The sequence below is a fragment of the Podarcis raffonei genome, chromosome 13, assembly GCF_027172205.1.
Source record: "Podarcis raffonei isolate rPodRaf1 chromosome 13, rPodRaf1.pri, whole genome shotgun sequence".
NCBI classification, from domain to species: domain Eukaryota; kingdom Metazoa; phylum Chordata; class Lepidosauria; order Squamata; family Lacertidae; genus Podarcis; species Podarcis raffonei.
The window spans coordinates 44,453,497-44,473,487 of NC_070614.1; the positions used below are offsets into that span (position 1 = coordinate 44,453,497).

At 40.0% G+C, this 19,991-nt stretch overlaps 2 protein-coding genes across 2 annotated transcripts; both read right to left on the reverse strand.

Annotated features, from left to right (window-relative positions):
* Positions 1 to 233: 233 nt before the first annotated feature.
* LOC128399036 (vomeronasal type-2 receptor 26-like) lies at positions 234 to 9,211 on the reverse strand. Its single transcript, XM_053360294.1, has 6 exons — positions 9,132 to 9,211; positions 7,491 to 7,782; positions 4,716 to 4,943; positions 3,603 to 3,729; positions 2,228 to 3,097; positions 234 to 391 (listed from the first exon to the last, which is right to left on the reverse strand). The coding sequence occupies exons 1-6, from the start codon at positions 9,209 to 9,211 to the stop codon at positions 234 to 236; spliced, it is 1,755 nt and encodes a 584-aa protein (XP_053216269.1).
* Positions 9,212 to 11,416: 2,205 nt separating this feature from the next.
* Positions 11,417 to 18,282, reverse strand: LOC128399038 (vomeronasal type-2 receptor 26-like). Its single transcript, XM_053360295.1, has 5 exons — positions 17,980 to 18,282; positions 16,924 to 17,562; positions 15,788 to 16,015; positions 13,661 to 13,787; positions 11,417 to 12,309 (listed from the first exon to the last, which is right to left on the reverse strand). The coding sequence occupies exons 1-5, from the start codon at positions 18,280 to 18,282 to the stop codon at positions 11,417 to 11,419; spliced, it is 2,190 nt and encodes a 729-aa protein (XP_053216270.1).
* Positions 18,283 to 19,991: the final 1,709 nt, after the last annotated feature.

A 19,991-nucleotide genomic window follows, 5' to 3' on the forward strand; every position in this document is an offset into this window, starting at 1 on the left:
CATCAACCATTGGGACCATCCTGAAGATGAGGGAGAAGATCATGGCGACTGATGCAGCCAAGGGAGTCACCAGGATCGTGAAGAACCGCCCAGCTGTTCTGGAGGAGGTCGAGAAGTTGCTGCTCATCTGGTTAGAAGAGAAGCAGCGTGCAGGGGACACAGTGACTGAGGCCGTCATTTGCGAGAAGGCCAAGGCCTTGCACGCAGACCTCGTCCGGTAACAGCCAGGAACCTCAGGCGAGCCAGAAGTCTTCAAGGCAAGCAGAGGTTGGTTTGACCGGTTCAAGACAAGATCTGGAATCCACAGCGTGGTCAGGCATGGAGAGGCTGCCAGTTCTGATGTTCCTGCGGCTGAAGACTTTGCAGTGGAGTTCCTGGAGGTTGTGAAGACGGAGGGCTACGTTCCACAGCAGGTCTTCAACTGTGACGAGACCGGGCTGTTTTGGAAGAGGATGCCCAAAAGGACTTTCATCACACAGGAGGAGGCCAAGTTGCCTGGCCACAAGCCCATGAAGGACCGTCTGACCCTGCTCTTCTGTGCCAACGCAAGCGGCGACCTGAAGATCAAGCCCCTGCTGGTGTACCACTCGGAGAACCCACGGGCCTTCAAGAAACACAAGGTCGACAAGGAGCAGCTGAGTGTCATGTGGCGATCCAACAGCAAGGCTTGGGTCACACGTGTGCTGTTTGTGGACTGGGTCAATCTTGCTTTTGGCCCTGCTGTCAAACGGTACCTGCTGGACAACGACCTGCTGCTGAAGGCTTTGCTTCTGATGGACAATGCTCCTACTCATCCTAAAGGCCTTGAGGAGGACTTGTTGGAGGAGTTCAGCTTCATCAGCATCATGTTCCTGCCGCCTAACACCACGCCACTGCTCCAGCCGATGGATCAGCAGGTCATCGCCAATTTCAAAAAACTCTACACCAAGGAGCTTTTCAGGCGATGCTTCGAGGTGACTGACTGCACCACCATCACCCTGCGGGAATTCTGGAAGGACCACTTCAACATCATCACCTGCTTGAAGATGATCACCACGGCCTGGAACGGGATCAGCCAGAGAAATTTGAATTGCGCTTGGCGCAGCCTGTGGCCAGACTGTGTGGCACCAAGTGACTCTGATGCACCAGAGTCAACAGTGGTGCAGGACATTGTTGCCTTGGGGAGGACCATGGGACTGGAGGTCACAGAGGAGGACGTCAGCGAGCTGGTGGAGGAGCACCACCACGAGCTGACTATCCAGGAGCTGCTCGAACTGCAGGCAGAGGATGCGCAGGAGCAGGCCTCGCTGGAAGAGGAGGAAGCAACTGAGGAACGGCTGTCCTCCAAAGAAGTGAGGGACATTTGCCAGAAGTGGAAGGATGTGCAGGCTTTTGCACAGCGGCACCACCCTGACAAGGACCTGGCACATGACCTTGGGAACACTTATGATATGAGGGTCATGTCGCCTTTCAGGGAGGTGCTGAAAAGGCGGATGAAGCAGCAGACCATGGACAGGTTCTTCAGCAAGAAGCAAAGAGTGGAAGAGGAACCTTCTTCGAGTGGTCCCCCAGAGTCTTAGAAAATGTACGGTACACTTTGTTGATTTTTAAATGTTTTTCTGTCATGTTTAGAAACTTAATTTATTGTTCCTTCAATTTTTGAACTGCTCTTTACAGTATGTGTGACTTTAAAGAGCAGTTAATAAACTCTTGTTGTACCAAATTTGGCTTTGTTTAGACTTTTTTTGACCATAGGAACGCATTAATTGAATTTCAATGCATTCCTATGGGATTTCGTGCTTCGCAAGATGAAAAATTCGCTAGACGAAAAAACTCGCAGAACGAATTAATTTCGTCTTGCGAGGCACCACTGTATCTCCACTATAACATCAGCTGGAAGTTTCTGAAAACTTGACCTGCTCCTTTATTTTATTTCTACTGAACCTCTCAGCCTCTTCCTAAATCAGAAGGACAGTGGAATTTTGTTCAGGCAGGTTCCTATTTCCTATGTATATGTCATTCATACCTTATGGTGAACTTTTCTCCCACCACCTCTAAGAAAAAACTCTAAAATAAAGTACAATCATTTCACCAAAAAATATGAAACCAAAATGCCTGAAATTACTTCATTCCTTCAAATGGTTTATTTCATTTCCATCTTTTGTACCTATGTAGAATATCAATAACATAATTGAAACCACAAATTCTCCTATTAATTAACTTTTTCTTTGTATTAGATGCTCCCTGGTGTTCAGCTTGGGCCTCAACATGATAATGTAGCATTTTGGGGGAAATATACAGCCCAGTATCCCAGCACTGGAAGCCAAGATGGAGAAGATCTCCACACCCACCATGTATTTTCCTCTGGTGCTCAGGTAAGTTGGAATAAAGGAGAGCCAAACACTACAAAAGACCAACATGCTGAAGGTGATGAACTTGGCTTCATTAAAAGTGTCTGGTAACTTCCGGGCTAAGAAGGCAACAGTGAAACTGATAACGGCCAGGAAGCCCAAATAGCCCAAGACACAGTAGAACATGGTGACTGATCCTTCATTACATAGTAGTATAATTTGCTCAGTCATTGAGTGCATGTCCAAATCTGGGAATGGGGGAGAGGTTGCCAGCCAGAGAACGCAGATCCATACTTGAACAATGGAGCAGGAAAGGACAATGGAATAAGCCAGTCTCTTTCCCATCCAATTCCTCATCTTGGATCCTGGTTTAGTTGCCATGAATGCTAAAACAACAGAGATGGTTTTGGCCAAGATGCTAGAGAGGGCCACAGTGAAGATGATGCCAAAAGTGGTTTGTCGAAGAAGGCAGGTCACCTTATTAGGTTTTCCAATGAACAACAAAGAAGAGAGGAAACACAAAAGGAGGGAGATGAGGAGAATGTAGGTGAGGCATCTGTTGTTGGCTTTGACTATGGCAGTGTCCCGGTGTTTAATGAAAATGCCCAGCACCAGAGCTGTGACCAGAGAGAAGAAAAGTGCAGATACAATTAAAGCTATGCCCAAAGTGTCTTCAAAAGCTAGGAAGTTTGGAGTCTTAGGAGTACATTCATCCTTCCCTTTGTTTGGATATTGATCTTCCAGGCAACTGGCACAAGTTTCCATCTCTGAAAAGGCAAATAATGAATGAGAATTTGAAATCAACCAATATTGTTCCTAATTGTTGCCTTATTGCATTTCCACCCAAACTAATATATTCACTAAAAAGGTAAAGGTAAAGGACCCCTGACCTTGAAGTCCAGTCGCAAATGACTGGGGTTGCGGCACTCATCTCGCTTTCCTGGCCGAGGGAGCCAGCATTTGTCCACAGACAGTTTTTCTGGGTCATGTGGCCAGCATGACTAAAGCGCTTCTGGCAAAACTAGAGCAGTGCACAGAAATGCTGTTTACCTCCCCGCCGGAGTGGTACCTATTTATCTACTTGCACTGGCATGCTTTCGAACTGATTAATAGAAACTATCAAATAAAAGTATTTCTATGTGAAAATTGAGAATAATGCATAACACCACAATTTAAGAAACCCCACAAAGCTGATTATAACCAATTTGCAAAAGCACCTCTCAGATTTTACTTCAGTAATAGTTTGGTATATCATAACATAGCATATGCTACCCTTCACATCTGATACCATCTCATCTGGACACGGAGCACAATCATAGCAGCAAAACTTCTTCCCTTCCTTCTTTTTCTTCCTGTAACCAGGATGGCAGATATCATTACAAACTGAAAGGGGTGGCACCTATTCAAAGACACAGGAATAGTTGAATGTTAATATTTAGTATTTAGTAAAAAAATAATCACACAAAAAACAGATTATCTGTTAGCAATGGTAACAGATAACTCCTGTTAACTTTCTGTTACAATGTTGAAAAAAGGGTGGTTGTTACAATGTTGAAAAAAGGGGCAGCTTTTTGGTCAGGTAGGAGTGCCTAACTTGAATAAAATATTGTGGGGGCCCTGGTAAGCACTGCCTTGCATAATCAATCACATGATGCAGTCCACACACACTATTTGAAGGGAATGCCCTTTGACTTTGGGGTTGGCTAGGAGTTGGGGGCGGCCCTAGGAGCTGGCTGCTATGCTATCAGGCAATGCTGTCTTTTGATGGCTTACAAACATATAACAAATAAAAAAAAATAACATTTAATAACATAATACCATACAAAACACAAAGTGCAACCAGTGAATCACAATTACAATATTATCATTGCCGTTGTTGTTGTTGTTGTTGTTGTTGTTGTTGTTGTTGTTGAAATACTAGCAGCGTCTTTGAATTTATTTTAATTAACAGCCAGCTGTAACACAGGGGTCTTCAAACCAGTATACAGGCCAGTTCAAGTGGACATCTCAAGGGAGAGAGTTCCATAATTTAGGAGTCACCACTAAAAAAAATATCATTTCCTTAGTGGATTTATGGATGTAACTTATTTTAAGGGTCTACAGGACCCAAAGTGCTGATCTGAAGGGGTATGAATGTTCACATGGGTGAAACCAGTCCTTCAAATGGTGGCTGGTCTCAAATCAACTGTTCACCCTCCATATAGTAAAGCTTTAAAAAGCAATTTCTGTAAGCTGCCCATACAATATGATATTCAAAATAAATTCAAACACAAATGTGCATTATACTAAGGAATTATTTTGATTTCTCCACATCTATTGCCCACCCATTTTGTAGAATAACCATGAACGTGGAGCATATGGGACACAATGGGGTTATTTTCCCACCTGAGTCAAGTCTTTGTGCCATTCAATTTTGTCCTCTTCAATAGTGAATTCTTTGCCAAGAGGAGCCTGAGGATTCAAGCTCCCCACTTTCATCCTAAAATATGATCTATTTGGGAAAGTCACCAAGTTTGTAATATCAAATCCAGCAGCTAATTCTCCATGTTCACTAAATTTAATTTCATCCCCAGCGCTGTTATTGAATGATATCCCCTGGAGGAATGAGTACAGCTAGAAGGAAAGAGAAAGAAGTCTAAAATATGTTGTCATGGTCTTTAAAATGGTTGTAATGGCTTTATGAGATAGATTTTACTTCTTTTCTTCCGTCAAAGAACATTTGCAATTCACAATGGCCTTCAGTATCTGGCCTTCAGTGGCAGAGATTCCATGGGAACTTGTGAATCAGTGAAAATTCAACAATTGAAAGCGCTGCAAATAGAACTTCAAAAATGCCCTCTATGGGAGGAATAAGGTTATAATCATTATGGTTGTATGAGATCAGCCTCTGGCAACGAAGAGAGAAATTTGAGAAGATGAGCAAGAAAAGAACTTTGTGCTCATGATCTCTAAAGATTTGGTGGTCAATCACATAATAGATAAGGCATTTCTCACCACTGTTCTTTATGATAATTGAATTTTGTCATTGAGGAAGCATTACCTGCCATGGTTCCATGGTCTGAGAAAACCATCTACCTCCATCCTCCATTCTTCTGTGGCTGGCTCTAGCTGAGTACATGGTAAGTAAGGCATGTGCCAAAGCATAGACAGCATTATAGATATTGTAGCTGTGGCCAGTCATGCTCATTTCAAAAAGAGGTGCAGGAAGATTAGCTAACGTCTCCTCTCCGGTACACGTATTATCAAAAAATGTAGACTTAGTGGAGGTTGAAATCGAACAACTAAATACATTTTCCCATAAATCCTTAATGAAACCATCTTCTGCTGCCCAAGTAGGATTTACAATCTTAATAAATTCTTGGAAGTCTTGAATCTCTTTCGAGTGAATTGTGAAGGAGATAGCGCCATGAAACATTTGTATATCATTGTCAATAATCTTTTGAATAGAATATAGTGTGAAATCAATTTGGGCTGTTGTTATCCATACTTTTACTGCGAATAACCTCTTCTTATATTGAGGAAACATCATATGAATTAGCTTGGCTGCCAATATAAACTTTCCAAGCCATTTAATAGATGCACTTTCTCCATATATAACAACTGCATTGGCTTTGCTCTGCATAAAAATTGGCAATGTATTATGTTTGTTTTTTATCATTTCAAGTATGTTAAGATAAGATAAGATAAGATAAGATAAATTTATTGTCATTGTCCATATATACACAGTATACACAACAACGAAAATCAAACACCCACCCAAAGACCGGGTTCACATACACATTTGCACGTATCTCCAACATTCTCATCCTATTCAGACATAATCTATAAAACATAACATAATCCAGAATATAACATAACCTATTTAAAGGCATAACATAACCTAAAACCTATCTCATTCCTTCCTACTTCCTGCTTGCTATTTCTTGCAACTGGCCCTAAGATCATTATTTAGTGCAATCAGAGCTCTTGGATAGAAACTATTCAGAAGGCGTGTGGTTCGTGTTTTCATTGTCCTATATCTTCTGCCCGAAGGCAACAGTTCAAAGAAGTTGTGAGCAGGATGGGTGGGATCTCTCAGGATATTGTGTGACTTCTTCAAAGTGCGAGACGTGAAGATCTCATCCAGGGTTGGTAGTTGGAGCCCAATAACATTCTGGGCAATTTTAATTATTCTCTGTAAAGCTTTTTTTTTTATGTTACTGGAAAACTGCTCATATTTTTGAACTCTTTCTGTGAATGCTGAACAGATTCCATTTTTGGAAAGCATTGACTCCAGTGTCTGCAAGAAATATTCTCCACCTTCATCATCTTCCACGATAAGCCCAACCCATTTCCATTTGAAGTGCAGTAGTAACTTGATAATTCCGTCATACTGAAGGGCTTCATTGGGAACCATACGGTAAAAGGAAGGGAACGTTTTTGTATTATTCACCTGTGGGTCAATTGAACCATATGAAATCTGGGTGGATGGAGAGAAATCCAGACATTTTAGAGTGCAAAGAGGAGTTCAGAATCATTCTATTTATCTGTTGCCCTTTTCTTATAGTGCAATCCTATAAATTCCCAACATGCCGTTTTTAGAAGAATCACCATCCTTTGAAAAACACACACACAGTCTTGGTCAAGTTGTACTCTAGATATTTACTCTTTTCACATTTGGAGCAATTCTCCATTACAAGTACTATATACACAGTCATTGCAACCATGGTGCAGAGCGAAGGCAGCAGGGCTCTCGTCTTCTGCACCTGAGAAGACTCTGGGGACTGCCAGAAGTTTGCAGATAGTGATGATGATGAAGAGATTTTGTTTAATATTCCTTTTACTGACAATGTGAAACTAAAAGGGATAACTGTGATGGGAGAGGATGACAACACACACCCATAGGAAATGAGAATCTTTAACAACATTCCTCACATGTCTTTTGGTGATACTGCCAGAGAACCAGATCAGTCTTTGCAACCATGTCCCTCATTCACATCTTTGGATACCACATTATACCCTCCCAAGCAATTCCACATGTTTCAGATGTCTTTCATTTACCCCTATGGAACCACATCATTCTTATGAATCATCAAAGGTCTACTGGAAAGAGGAAGCGAGTGAATTAGGCAATGGGGCACTTTAAGGGAAATTCCCACTGCCCACAATCTACAATCCTACCTGTGGAATCTTGTAAAGACTTAAGATGTCTGCCATGGATGTGGAAGTATCAGAACTCAGGCCTCCAATGATTCCTATCACATTTTTCTGAATGCCACATTTGTAGTTTGGTATAAAGTGATATGATTTAAAGAGCAGCTCCAGGGTGGTCCGATAAGTCATCCTTGAATCAGAGTAGCTGTCATAGATGTGGAACCCAAGAGTGACATTCGGCAACATCTTGGGATTCTCGTTGATCTCATCAACAGCAAACACCAAGGCCAGGATGTGCTGGTAGAACTTGGTCAAAACACTGCAAATAAAGTGATGAGCTATTTCAGGAGTGTACAAAAATATTCTATCACAGTTTTCATCTACTCAAGATCTAAGAAATTCAGCTGCTTGACTATAGGCACTGGGTACAAGATGCAAAGCTCATCTTTAGCTTAGTCTGTTGGATAGAAAGACTTGTGTGACTACCTTTTGCTAAAATATGTTTTTTGTACATCACAAGCAAAGACATGTTTGCATTAGTCTGCAGCCCAAATCAGAGCTATACTCCCTTGAAATGTATAGACAGAATTGACATCCATAAAGAATTTGCAGGGGTGGGACAGAACTTGTTGATTTTGACTTTCTTCATCCCCAATATTTTTTCTGTTTTGTTCTTTATTACTCTACAGTTTTAACCAAAACACAGTCTGTATTATAGGAGTGTGCTACAGATTTTTGAACTTAGCCTCTTTCTAAGTGTTCCTGAACCTGGAAAGACTTCTTCTGGTGAAAGATGGCATTCAAATGCATCAGTGGAAGTTGAACTTAATACTGAAGCAATGTTGGATATAGTCACACTGACACAGAGTTTAGGTAGGAAAGATCCTCATTCTGAGGAACTAAGGTGGAGAAAGCAACTAGCCAGGCTTTCTCTTGCATCTCAGGAGGAGACACATGGAAGATGTCAAGCCAAGCATGAAGAAGAAGGAAGTAGCAAATGACATCAGCAACCCTAAGTATATCAGTCTAGCCCAAAGGAAATTCAGCACAGGTTACAGGACAGTCTAGGAAGCTTTTAGATTCCTCTCTGTATCTACCCTTTCCCATGCAGACATATCAACTTCAGTGCAGGTTGATTTATATCCCAACACTTTCAACATCATCTATTCTTCATGCTCCATAAAATCTCTGTGAATCTTTAGCATCTAGCATTTTGAAACCTAGGGATAAATGAACATAAAAGGAACAGGAGAAAAAATACTATGTCCATCAAGCTCAGTATTATCTGACTAGTGGCAACTCTCTGCATGCAAATGTATATCTGAATGTGAGGATAAGTAGATGCAGTACAAAGCTACGCCATGCACAGGAAAGACTCTGTGTCTATGTATAATGATGATGATGATGATGATGATGATGATGATGATGATGATGATGGAACACCAAAGCTTACTCTTTCCACATGCCCAGCTGCCAATTTAGATACCTTCTAAGTTTACAGATGTTTGAGTATTTAATTTTATTACCAATAGTTAATGTCCACCCACCCACCTATCTATTCCTTCATATTTGCTTAAAAATTCAGTTTAAATTTCCTCAAAGCAATTTTCAGACAATTTTACAAAGAGAAATAATTACTAAATGTAAATGTAGGTTCCATTTCCTTACTATGGAATGTTAATGAAGTCCTGAGAAGGATGCTTGTTGAACAAAACTTTGGTGAAAACATAATGGATATGAGATACCATCCCACCGATAAGGAGATCGCCTGGCTGATACCACTCATGTGGAATATGTACAGGATTATTTATGTTGCACCCAACAGTGTGTGCTTCATGCAACATGTTTAAGAGCAGCAAAAACAGAAACAACACAAACATCCTGATTGCCACCTCCCTTCCACACATGGCAACCCTCTATTTCTCAGTTTACAACATCAACTAGTTGGCCATTTCTAAACAGAATGCTGTAGTAGATGTTGGGCTTTTGACCTGGTCCATCAGGGCTGTTCTTACATCATGAACATGTTATTAACATCAGCCTGATTTGAATAAGATGACTTGGGTGGCATCTGACTCTGCCAACACATTCTCAAAGGGCTATCCTTCCATCTTATCCATAACAGCATTTCATAAGGAAGCCCTGAATGCTAATTTGGAAATACTGATTTGAAGTTTGAGCTATCTTGTGGAAAGATGGAAACAGATCAAGATGACAGAGCTCTACCTCTCTCTTGTCCCTAATCTTATCTCTCTATGAAGCACAGGTACTTGTAATGATTTCAGAAGGGCTTGTTGTTTTTCTGTGGCCTTCTAGGAATCCATTGGAGCTTTGCCCAGATGAATTGATTATGGTGATTTTTATAATTACAAGAGGGACAATCGCTTCTGCAGTGTTTATTTATTCATGACAAATCATCAGTTACTGAACTAGTGAAGCAAATATTCTTGTCCAAGAATAGATCCCCAGAGTCCATAGGTATTTCAGAATACTTCTGAAATCTAGATCAATCCTTTATGGGATATCCACTGCTAAAATATACCAGATCAGTGGGCAACCAACATCTGTTTTAAAATGTCTAAGAAAGGCAGTATTTGGGGCAGTCTGTTACATCTTCAGACACCCCTATTCCTCTGTCTGAATTAAAATCAATCGAACACCCAGTGTTCTGCACTAATCATTCAACCTTGGGAGGGAAATGAGGGGAATAATCATGTACATGATAGTAAGGGTGTAGGATGAAAATACTTAACATTTTTATTGTGTTAGGTTTACAGAAAATAATAGAAACATTTTAAAGTCAGGTGTTGTTTTTAAGTAAGCAAAATATACATCAACCAATTCTTAGATTGTAAAACATACAAATAACTTGTCTATGTGTTCTTTTGCTGAGGCAAGTCCTACTCTTAGCTCTTTCCTAAGGAAGATGAGGGTGAATCATTTAGAGAATTTAACTGTTAATTGTAAAGGGGACTCAGAGATCTAACTTACACAATCCATATGTGACTATCCTCTATTTTATCTGTCCTTGTAACAAAGATTTCTATTATATTAGGTTGTAGTTTTTGTACATTTAGTGTCTGTTAATGTTTTGGATGATGACACGGCCATTGGTTGGCACATTAAAAGTTTGATTGATTCATTGAACTTAAGGACCCTCTGCTTATATAATTGCCACATAACTGAGATATTTCGGGAAACCCACAGTCAGTGATCATCCATGGCCAAGATAAGGAGCTGATATCATGCAGAAGACATGCATTCGATATTGTGGGCCAATTCTATGGAACTTTTTCCTATCTGAGATCAGACAGCCCCACTCCCTCTTGAAAAAGCAGAGCCCAGTGATAAACCTTTTAATTTCAATAAGCATTTAAGGCAACTTTTCTGATTAGTGTTAACTGTTTTTATCTTTATTGTGTCCTCTTCAACTTTTCTATAAATCACTGAGAGACCATACACTTAAGTGGCATAGATATTGTGTAAATAAAATACACAAACAATCCTACCCTCTAAAATGGATGGGAGGGGTTGCTCTGAGTTGGTTTTTTATTGCCTTCAAATATCTATGTAAAAATCTCACGCCCATGTACCCTATAGAATAAGAAGAAACCAATAGTCAAATCTTTATTCCATGCGTTAGAAATGATGCATGAGCATCCACTGTAATATCAACATTAACTATCTGAAAAACTCCATCTACCACCTTTACTTAAATGCTTTAGGTCTACTCCATCAATCAGCATCTCGCTCATTTAGAAGGGTAGTAGGGTTGAACTTTACTCCTGTGAACTTTTCTCTCATAGGCTCTACAGACTATAAATCAACCCTAACCCTCCAAAGCAGCAACATAACTGAAATAGTTTAATACTCCCAATTCATTTATACTTCTTTTATGATCCTACATAGACAATAAAAATATTGTTGAAAACACAAACTCATCAATTTGTTTATTACTTTCTTCGTATTAGCTGTTCCCTGTTGTTGAGCTCAGGCTTCACCAAAATTATGTAACATTTTGGGGAAAAGATGCAGCCCAGTAAACCAGCACTGGAAGCCAAGATGGAGAAAATCTCCACTGCCACCATGTATTTTCCTCTGGTGCTTAAGTAAGTTGGAACAAAGGACAGCCACACACTGCAAAAGACCAGCATGCTGAATGTGATAAACTTGGCTTCATTAAAACTGTCAGGCAATTTTCTGGCTAGGAAGGCCACAATGAAGCTGACAATGGCCAGGAAGCCCATGTAGCCCAGCACAGAATAGAACATGGTGATGGATCCTTCATTGCATAACAGTATAATTTGTTCAGTCATTGAGTGCATGTCCAAATCTGGGAATGGGGGAGAGGTTGCCAGCCAGAGAATGCAGTTCCCTACTTGAACAATGGAGCAGGAAAGGACAATGGAATAAGTCAGTCTCTTCCCCATCCAATTCCTCATCCTGGATCCTGGTTTGGTAGCCATAAATGCCAAAACGACAGAAATGGTTTTGGCCAAGATGCTAGAGAGGGCCACACAGAAGATGGTGCCAAAACTTGTTTGTCGGAGAAGGCAAGTTGCCTCATTAGGCATTCCAATGAACAGCAAAGAGCAGAGGAAACACAAGAGGAGGGAGGTGAGGAGAATGTACGTTAGACTTCTGTTGTTGGCTTTGACTATGGCTGTATCCCGGTGCTTAATGAAGATGCCCAGCACCAGAGCTGTGACCAGAGACAATAGAAGTGCAGAGGAAGTTGAAACAATAGCCAAAGTGTCATCAAAGGCTAGGAAATTTGAGATCTTAGGGATGCAGTGATTGTGGTCCTTGTTCGAATGCTTATCTTCTGGGCAATGGATGCAAGTTTCTGAAAAAGGTTGCAATGTATGGCAATTTAAAACCAAGGATTATTCTAGTGGTTCATTTTCACCCAGTCCTACAAACATACCAGAAATATGATGCATACAAATTATTTCATTTACACTTCATTTTAAAAGCAAAGATATGAAAATAACTACATATCTGCTTAATAAAGCATGCCCTGTTTCCCCATCATATCACAGCACGTGGCAGAACTATTTGATCAGTTCAGCCTATGTGGAGGGAATGAAAAGAAGGACCAGCCAGGCCCTGTATGAAACAGGAGAAGATGGTGATGAATAGAGTGGCTTACAAGCATGCCCCTTTCGTCCTGATCTTTCTTTCATTGTTAGCTCAGTACCTGCCTACCCAGACCACAGTATTAGCTGGTCTGATGGCTTTTTATTGAGAACAGAGTAAGTTGTATCACTCCAATATTTGCTTGACAGCTTGAGAGTTTTTTCCTACCTGATTCATACCAACTGGGAGCCAAGGATTGCTCCTGCATCTGCAAGTTCCTTTAAATAGTTTTTGAAAGAAGTTCCATTCTTCAGAATGGTTTAATAATAATATTATTATTAATAATAATAATTTAATATAATAATAATAATTTATTATTTATACCCCTCCCATCTGACTGGGTTTCCCCAGCCACTCTTGGTGGCTTCCAACTGAATATTAAAAACAATACAGCATCAGACATTAAAAACTTCCCTAAACAGGGCCGCCTTCAGTTGTCTTTTAAAAGTAAAATAGTTGTTTATTGCCTAGAAATCTGCTGGGAGGGCTTTCTACAGGGCAGGCGCCACTACCGAGAAGGGAAAAGGCCCTCTGCCTGGTTCCCTGTAACCTCACTTCTCGCAGTGAGGGAACCGCCAGAAGGCCCTTGGCGCTGGACCTCAGTGTCCGGGCTGGATGATGGGGGTGGAGATGCTCCTTCAGGTATACAGGACCGAGGCCGTTTAGGGCTTTAAAGGTCAGCACCAACACTTTAAATTGTGCTCTGCCATTGTGCATGGCCATCCTTCCTAAAGATGTATCTGAAGATGATGGATGATATATGCACATGTGAAATGCTATGCTTTAAAATATTTTAACAGAACAGGAGCTGCTCTTCTTATTTGAAAACATCCATTCTTTCATTGGAATGATCTTAGATCTTGATGCTAAAATGTGTTGCCCATATTTCTAAAGATAGGCTCCTCATTCATGTTATATATAAATGTGAAATAATTCTTAGTTTTAACACACACACACACACACACACACACACACAATTAATGACTTGGGAAAGAGCTACTTGGAGTTTACTGCGATAAAGTGTGTCATTTGGAATATCTTAGCATGGCTTGTCCTACCCTTCTCATTTGAGAACATCCCATCTGGACATGGAGCACAATCATAGCAGCAAAATTTCTTCCCCTCCTTCTTTTTCTTCATATGACCAGGAGGACAGTAAGCATTACACACCGAAAGGGGTGGCACCTTTGCAAAGATATGAGAGAAGCATAAGAACATAAGAGCCCTACAGGATCAGACCAGAGGCCCAGCACATCCAGCATGCTGTCCTCACATTGACCAACTAGATGCAAATAGGAAGCCTGTAAACAGAAACTGACTACACACTCTCCCAACTTGTGAATTCTATGACTAACTGGGACACAGTCATTCAGGGTATCTAGACATTTTACTTCCTTGTCATGGCTGGGTACATGGATGTTCCAATCTATGTGAGAATAATGGAAGTCACCCATTACCACAGTTTCCTTTTTTATGCGTTCTGGATTTTGTTCTCCGTCTCAAGTTCACCATAGGCATTTTGCTCAGGGGGAAGATAGGAGATACTAGTATTAAATCACTCTTAGGTCTTTGTATTATCACCCACAACAATTCTATAAGTACACTGCTATTTTGGGGATTTGCTCCTGGAAACTTTGTCCTCTTTGACATACAAAGTGACATCACCTCTAGAATGCCCTTAGTCCCTCAGTCCAGTTTCTCTCTATTCCACCAGGTTTAAATTATGCCCGTTATATCCATGCTCTCATCTAAGACAAAGTAATACAGCTTACTCATCTTGCCTTACAGGCTTCTAGCATTACCAGGTGGGTGGGTGGGTGTGAGTGGGTGTGGAATAGTATAGAAAAATATGTAGGGATTTCATCCTATAGCACCCTAGTAAATTAGAAGGCTAGTGATACAAAATATGTCAGGCTTCCTCAGCCTCAGCCCTCCAGAGGTTTTTGGCCTATAACTCCCATGATCCCTAGCTAGCAGGACCAGTGGTCAGGGATGATGGGAATTGTATTCTCAAAACATCTGGAGGGGCGAGGTTGAGGAAGCCTAATATATGGTTCATAAGTGAAGAAGTGGCACATCCTGTGTGAGGAATAATTTCTGTACTGAGCATCACAGAAACTCAAAAAGGTTAGAAGGTCCATATTTAGTCCATCCAAAGGCAGAACTAGCTTAGGATTTCAAACAAATGCCACTAACTAGAGACTTGCCCCAGAGGTTTCCGAAGAAAGCTATGGCAAGCAACATCATCTGTTTTCTGACAACCACTGCTCCATCTTAGTCTGAGATGCCTTCTCTGGATGGTACAGTTTTTATTGTTCTTCCATTATTTATTTATATACTCCTGATAAGCAAAAATGCCTTATTTTTGTTGTCATAGCTTTTTTATTTCTATAACTTTCGGTATGCCTGAAAGGACCATGCTCTCAAGATGATTTACAGAAATTTAATGGGGGGATCAGTTTCAATATCATGTACAATGAAAGCTCAGCCAACACAATAGTGAACAGCCAACTCTAATTTGTACAATAAGTACAAATTTATATTCAGTGGTACCTCGGGTTAAGTACTTAATTCGTTCTGGAGGTCCGTTCTTAACCTGAAACTGTTCTTAACCTGAAGCACCACTTTAGCTAATGGGGCCTTCTGCTGCTGCCGTGCCGCCAGAGCCTGATCTCTGTTCTTATCCTGAAGCAAAGTTCTTAACCTGAAGCACTATTTCTGGGTTAGCGGAGTGTGTAACCTGAAGCGTATGTAACCTGAAGCGTATGTAACCTGACGTACCACTGTAATGGGGGAGGGGGGGCTCACACAACCAATAACCTGCAGCTTAAAAATGATATTTTAAAAACAGAACGAATTGCAATAAAATAATCTTAATAAAATATCAGTGGGAACAGATGGATATATATAACCTTCTTAAAGGCTGGTATTGACACAGGCAGGAGATCCATGTGCTTGAAACCACCTCTGTTTAGTACTTGCTACTCTGAATTTAATGGCAGGCCTAAGACAAAGTCACAGCTATGGCCATACATTTGAATGGAATGGTATTCCAGTGAATTTCAAATTAAATAATGTATTATGCGAAGGAATGTTCTTTTTGTTTTCTTTACACCTCTTGCCCTTCTGTTTCATTGAATGACTAATAATGTTGGCATTTGGAAGACTGCACAGCTATTTCCCACCTGAGCCAGGTCTTTAATCCATTTGATTCTGTCCTCATTGATGGTGAGCTCTTTCCCAGAAGGAGCCTGTGGATCCAGACTTCCCACTTTGACCCTAGCATAGGATTGATTTGGGAACGTGACCAAGTTTCTAATATCAAAACCAGATGCCAGTTCTCCATGTTCATTTAATGTAATTTCATCTCCGGCACTGTTGTTGAATGAGATCCTCTGAAGAAATGCATGGAGCTAGAAGGAAAACGGGAAAATAAAAAGCTCTATATAGACTTATTCCCAATAAGACTAATGGAAGGTGTCCAACTTTTGGAAGCAGATGGAAGATGAGAGTGGCAAATTATGGCACAGTGTAAATTCAACAACTGAAGGCTGCCTCGTTAATTTTAACCTTTTAAATGCCTGCTGCTAGTGTAAGCAAAGTTACAGGGAACCAGGCAGAGGGCCTTCTCGGTTGTGGCACCCACCCTGTGCAACGCCCTCCTATCAGATGTCAAGGAAATAAACAACTATCTGACTTTTAGAAGACATCTGAAGGCAGCCCTGTTTAGGGAAGTTTTTAATGACTGATGTTTTAATGTATTTTTAATATTTTGTTGGAAGCTGCCCAGAGTGACTGGGGAAACCCAGCCAGATGGGTGGGGTATAAATTATGATGATGATGATGATGATGATTATTATTATTATTATTAAATTAATATCTGTGACCATTAATGTTGATTTAATGCCTTGTTCCGAAATACTCCCCTTTCTTAAATTTACTTAAATTTACTCCCCTTTCTTAAATTTACATATTACTTAAATTTTATTATTGTTCTAAAGGGGCTAAATTCCAGAACTTGCCCATGGTTACGTGTGACACTGCAGGATTACATGGAAGCAGGAAAAAATACCTGCCAGGCTTCCACATTCTGAGGAGACAGCCTGCTATTGTACTCCATTGTCCTGTGGTTGACGCTAGCTGAGTACATGCTATGTAAAGCATGTGCTAGAGCGTAGACAGCATTATAGATACTGTAGCTGTGGCCGGTCATGCTCATTTCAAAATAAGGTGATGGAATGTTCTCGAGAGCCTCCTCTCCATCACACATTTCATCAATGCCTGGTGACACACTGCTGTTTGAAAGCATACAACTGAATGCCTGTTCCCAGAAATCTTTGATAAAACCATCTCCATCTTCCCAGGAAGGATTTACGGCCGAAAGAAATTCTTGGAAGTTCTGCAGCTCTTTAGAATGAATAGCAAAGGAGATAGCACCATGGAAAATTTGTATATCAGTGCGAAATTGTTTTTGAAATATGTTTAATGTGAAATCAATTTGGGCTGTCGTAATCCATACTTTTGCTGTAGAGACCTCTTTGTATTGAGGAAATATCATCTGAACCATCCTAGCTATCCTCAGAGCTACTCCTAACCACATAATAGCTGCTCTTTCTCCATATATAACAACTGCATTGGCTTTGCTCTTCAGAAAAGGGGGTAATACAACCCTTGTTTCAGATGCCATATTAAGGATGCTGCCAGAGGAGTGCAGATTGTATTGAACTCTTTCAGCGTATGCTGAACATATCTGATTCTTGGAAAACATTAGCTCCATGGCCTTCAAGAATCGTTCTCCACTTTCATTATCTGGAGTGATGAGCCCAACCCATTTCCATCTGAAATGTAGCAATAACTGGACAATTCCTTGATACTGAAGGGCTTCATTGGGGACCATGCGATAAAAAGAAGGGAGCTTGAGTTGATAATTCACTTCTGGTTCAAATGAACCATATGAAATCTGAAAAGGAAAAAAGGAAAAGCTGATTAATATTCTATGGACTTTTAAATGAGTTTGTTGGAAGGGGGTTAATGTTACTGTTTTGTTTTGTTTTAACTATTTATTTTGTACTTTTATCCTGTATTTTTATGTTATGAACTGCCCTGAGATCCTTGAAGAGTGTTGTTGTTGTTGTTGTTGTTGTTATTATTATTATTATTATTATCCACACATACTCTGTCTTGGTATAACTTCCCATTAACTTACATAAACTCTCATCATTACATGATTTTTATTATCTCTCCCCCCCAAAAAAACTTTTGAATACCCAAATTATATCTCATGCAGTCGTTTCCATTTTATACCAAATTCCTAATGGGAAGAGATTTATGGCAGGGATAAAAAGACATTGCCATGGCGCTCATGCTCAGATCCTACCTGTGGAATCTTGTAAAGACCTAAGATGTCTGCCATGCATGAGGAGATATCAGAGCTCAATCCCCCAATGACTCCTATTGCATTTTCCTGAGTGTCACATTTGTAGTTGGGAACAAATTGATGTGATTTGAAGAGCAGGTCCAGAGTACTACGGTAGGCCATTTTTGGATTGGAGTAACTGTCATAGATGTGGAATCCGAGAGTGACATTGGGTAAGATCTTGGGATTCTCATTGACCTCATCAACGGCAAACACCAGGGCCAGGATGTGCTGGTAAAACTTTGTCACCACACTGCAAATCATTTGTCACTAGTACACAAAATCATTTTAGCACAATATTCACCCACTCTAAATATGATAGTTTCAACTGCCTGACTATGAGGATAAGGCACAAACAAACAAATTAATAATTAGCTGGTGATTTTCTTATTGGAAAACGGAAAAATCTATTCTGGTTACTATTGCCTGAATCGTGTGTTTAGACTTTTGCTTCACATAATTATGTATATTAGGAATAAGAACTGTATTCAAGCCAAATCAGATTGTTAATATCTCAGATAGATTGAACAGAGATTTCATTTTCAGTATTAATTATTAAGTGTCTTTGTAACCAATACTTCATGACTAACTTGCATTCATTATTATTGTAACTCCTGATTGGAATAAAGAACATATATGAGATAAAGAACCTATGGTATTCAAAAACAGGCTATGGGGGAATGCTAGTATATATATATTTATGTGGGGCAGTAATAATTTATGGCAATCAGTAATTAAGAAAATATAAATGTCTAAGGAAGAGTTCAGAGTAAAAGCATGCTGTTTCTGTTGAAAATTCCAGACTATGTGAAGGATTTAGAAGAAAATTGAGAATAAAGTATTCAAAATTTGCAAATATAATACTTGGTGGATGATTGCTGATGCAGATTTTAATATTCAGAATAATTATGGTTCAATATTTTGATAACGTCTTTTCAGATGTAGAAAATTGTGCAAGTAGCACAAAGGATCTTTATAAATAACAATTTTTGTCTGGCATCTAAAGGCAACAAGGTGTTAGGAGCAGGTGGGTCTTCATAGGGCAGGCATTCCAGAGATTTGGTGTTCCTACTTGAAAAGGTTTATCTAAAAATATTGGAGGAAAAAATCCCAGAGAGTAAAAGCATGAAGTTGATCTGTTGAAAACAAATGAGTAAGCCATTGAAGAAGTCAGGGTGGCTGACGAAAAGGCTGTGAAACAACAACTACAAGAAGATAAATAATATTTGTTGATTTTTACATTTATTTGTATAATGAAGGCCTCTGCAAATACAATTTTGCAAAACCTGGATGCACCCTAGACTGCCATTTTTAAAGCACACAAATTGGTCAAGACATATCTGAAGTGTGTGGTGCAGATATTTTGGGCATCTAATCATAGAATTTCCCCAAAGTGATTTGTTTGGTAGGTCTCCCACTTCCATTTCCTCTGTTTCTGTCACCCAGTCTTCTCTCTTTCCCTCATTTTTTCCTCTTTCCTCCATTCACACTGAATTAGGCTGAGGTCAACATGTGATACACAATCTACTAGCAGCTAAGCAGCTATGCATTATAACCAGAACAATGAGCAATTGGATCAAAAAAATGTCATGTTTTGAAATATCTGTCATAGTCTATGTTCACTTTTTGATAATTTCATATTCTTATTAACAATTGTGTCCTTCCTTCCATCCATTAAAAAACTCTTCTATTCTTTTTTAAAAAATACTTCACAGTCAATCTTATGAATATAAAAGAATCAGTAAGATAAAATTAAAGACCATTTACTTACAATGGAGTGTTAACAGAGGACTGAGCAGGGTGATGGTTGAACAAAAGTTGGGGGAAAATGTAATGAATATGGGATGCCATTCCACCAATGATGAGATCACCTCGCTCATGCCATTCATGTGGAATATATACAGCATTATTTCTCAAGCAAGTCACATTTTGAACTTTGCACACCATATCTGAAAGCAGCAGCAGCAGAAGAA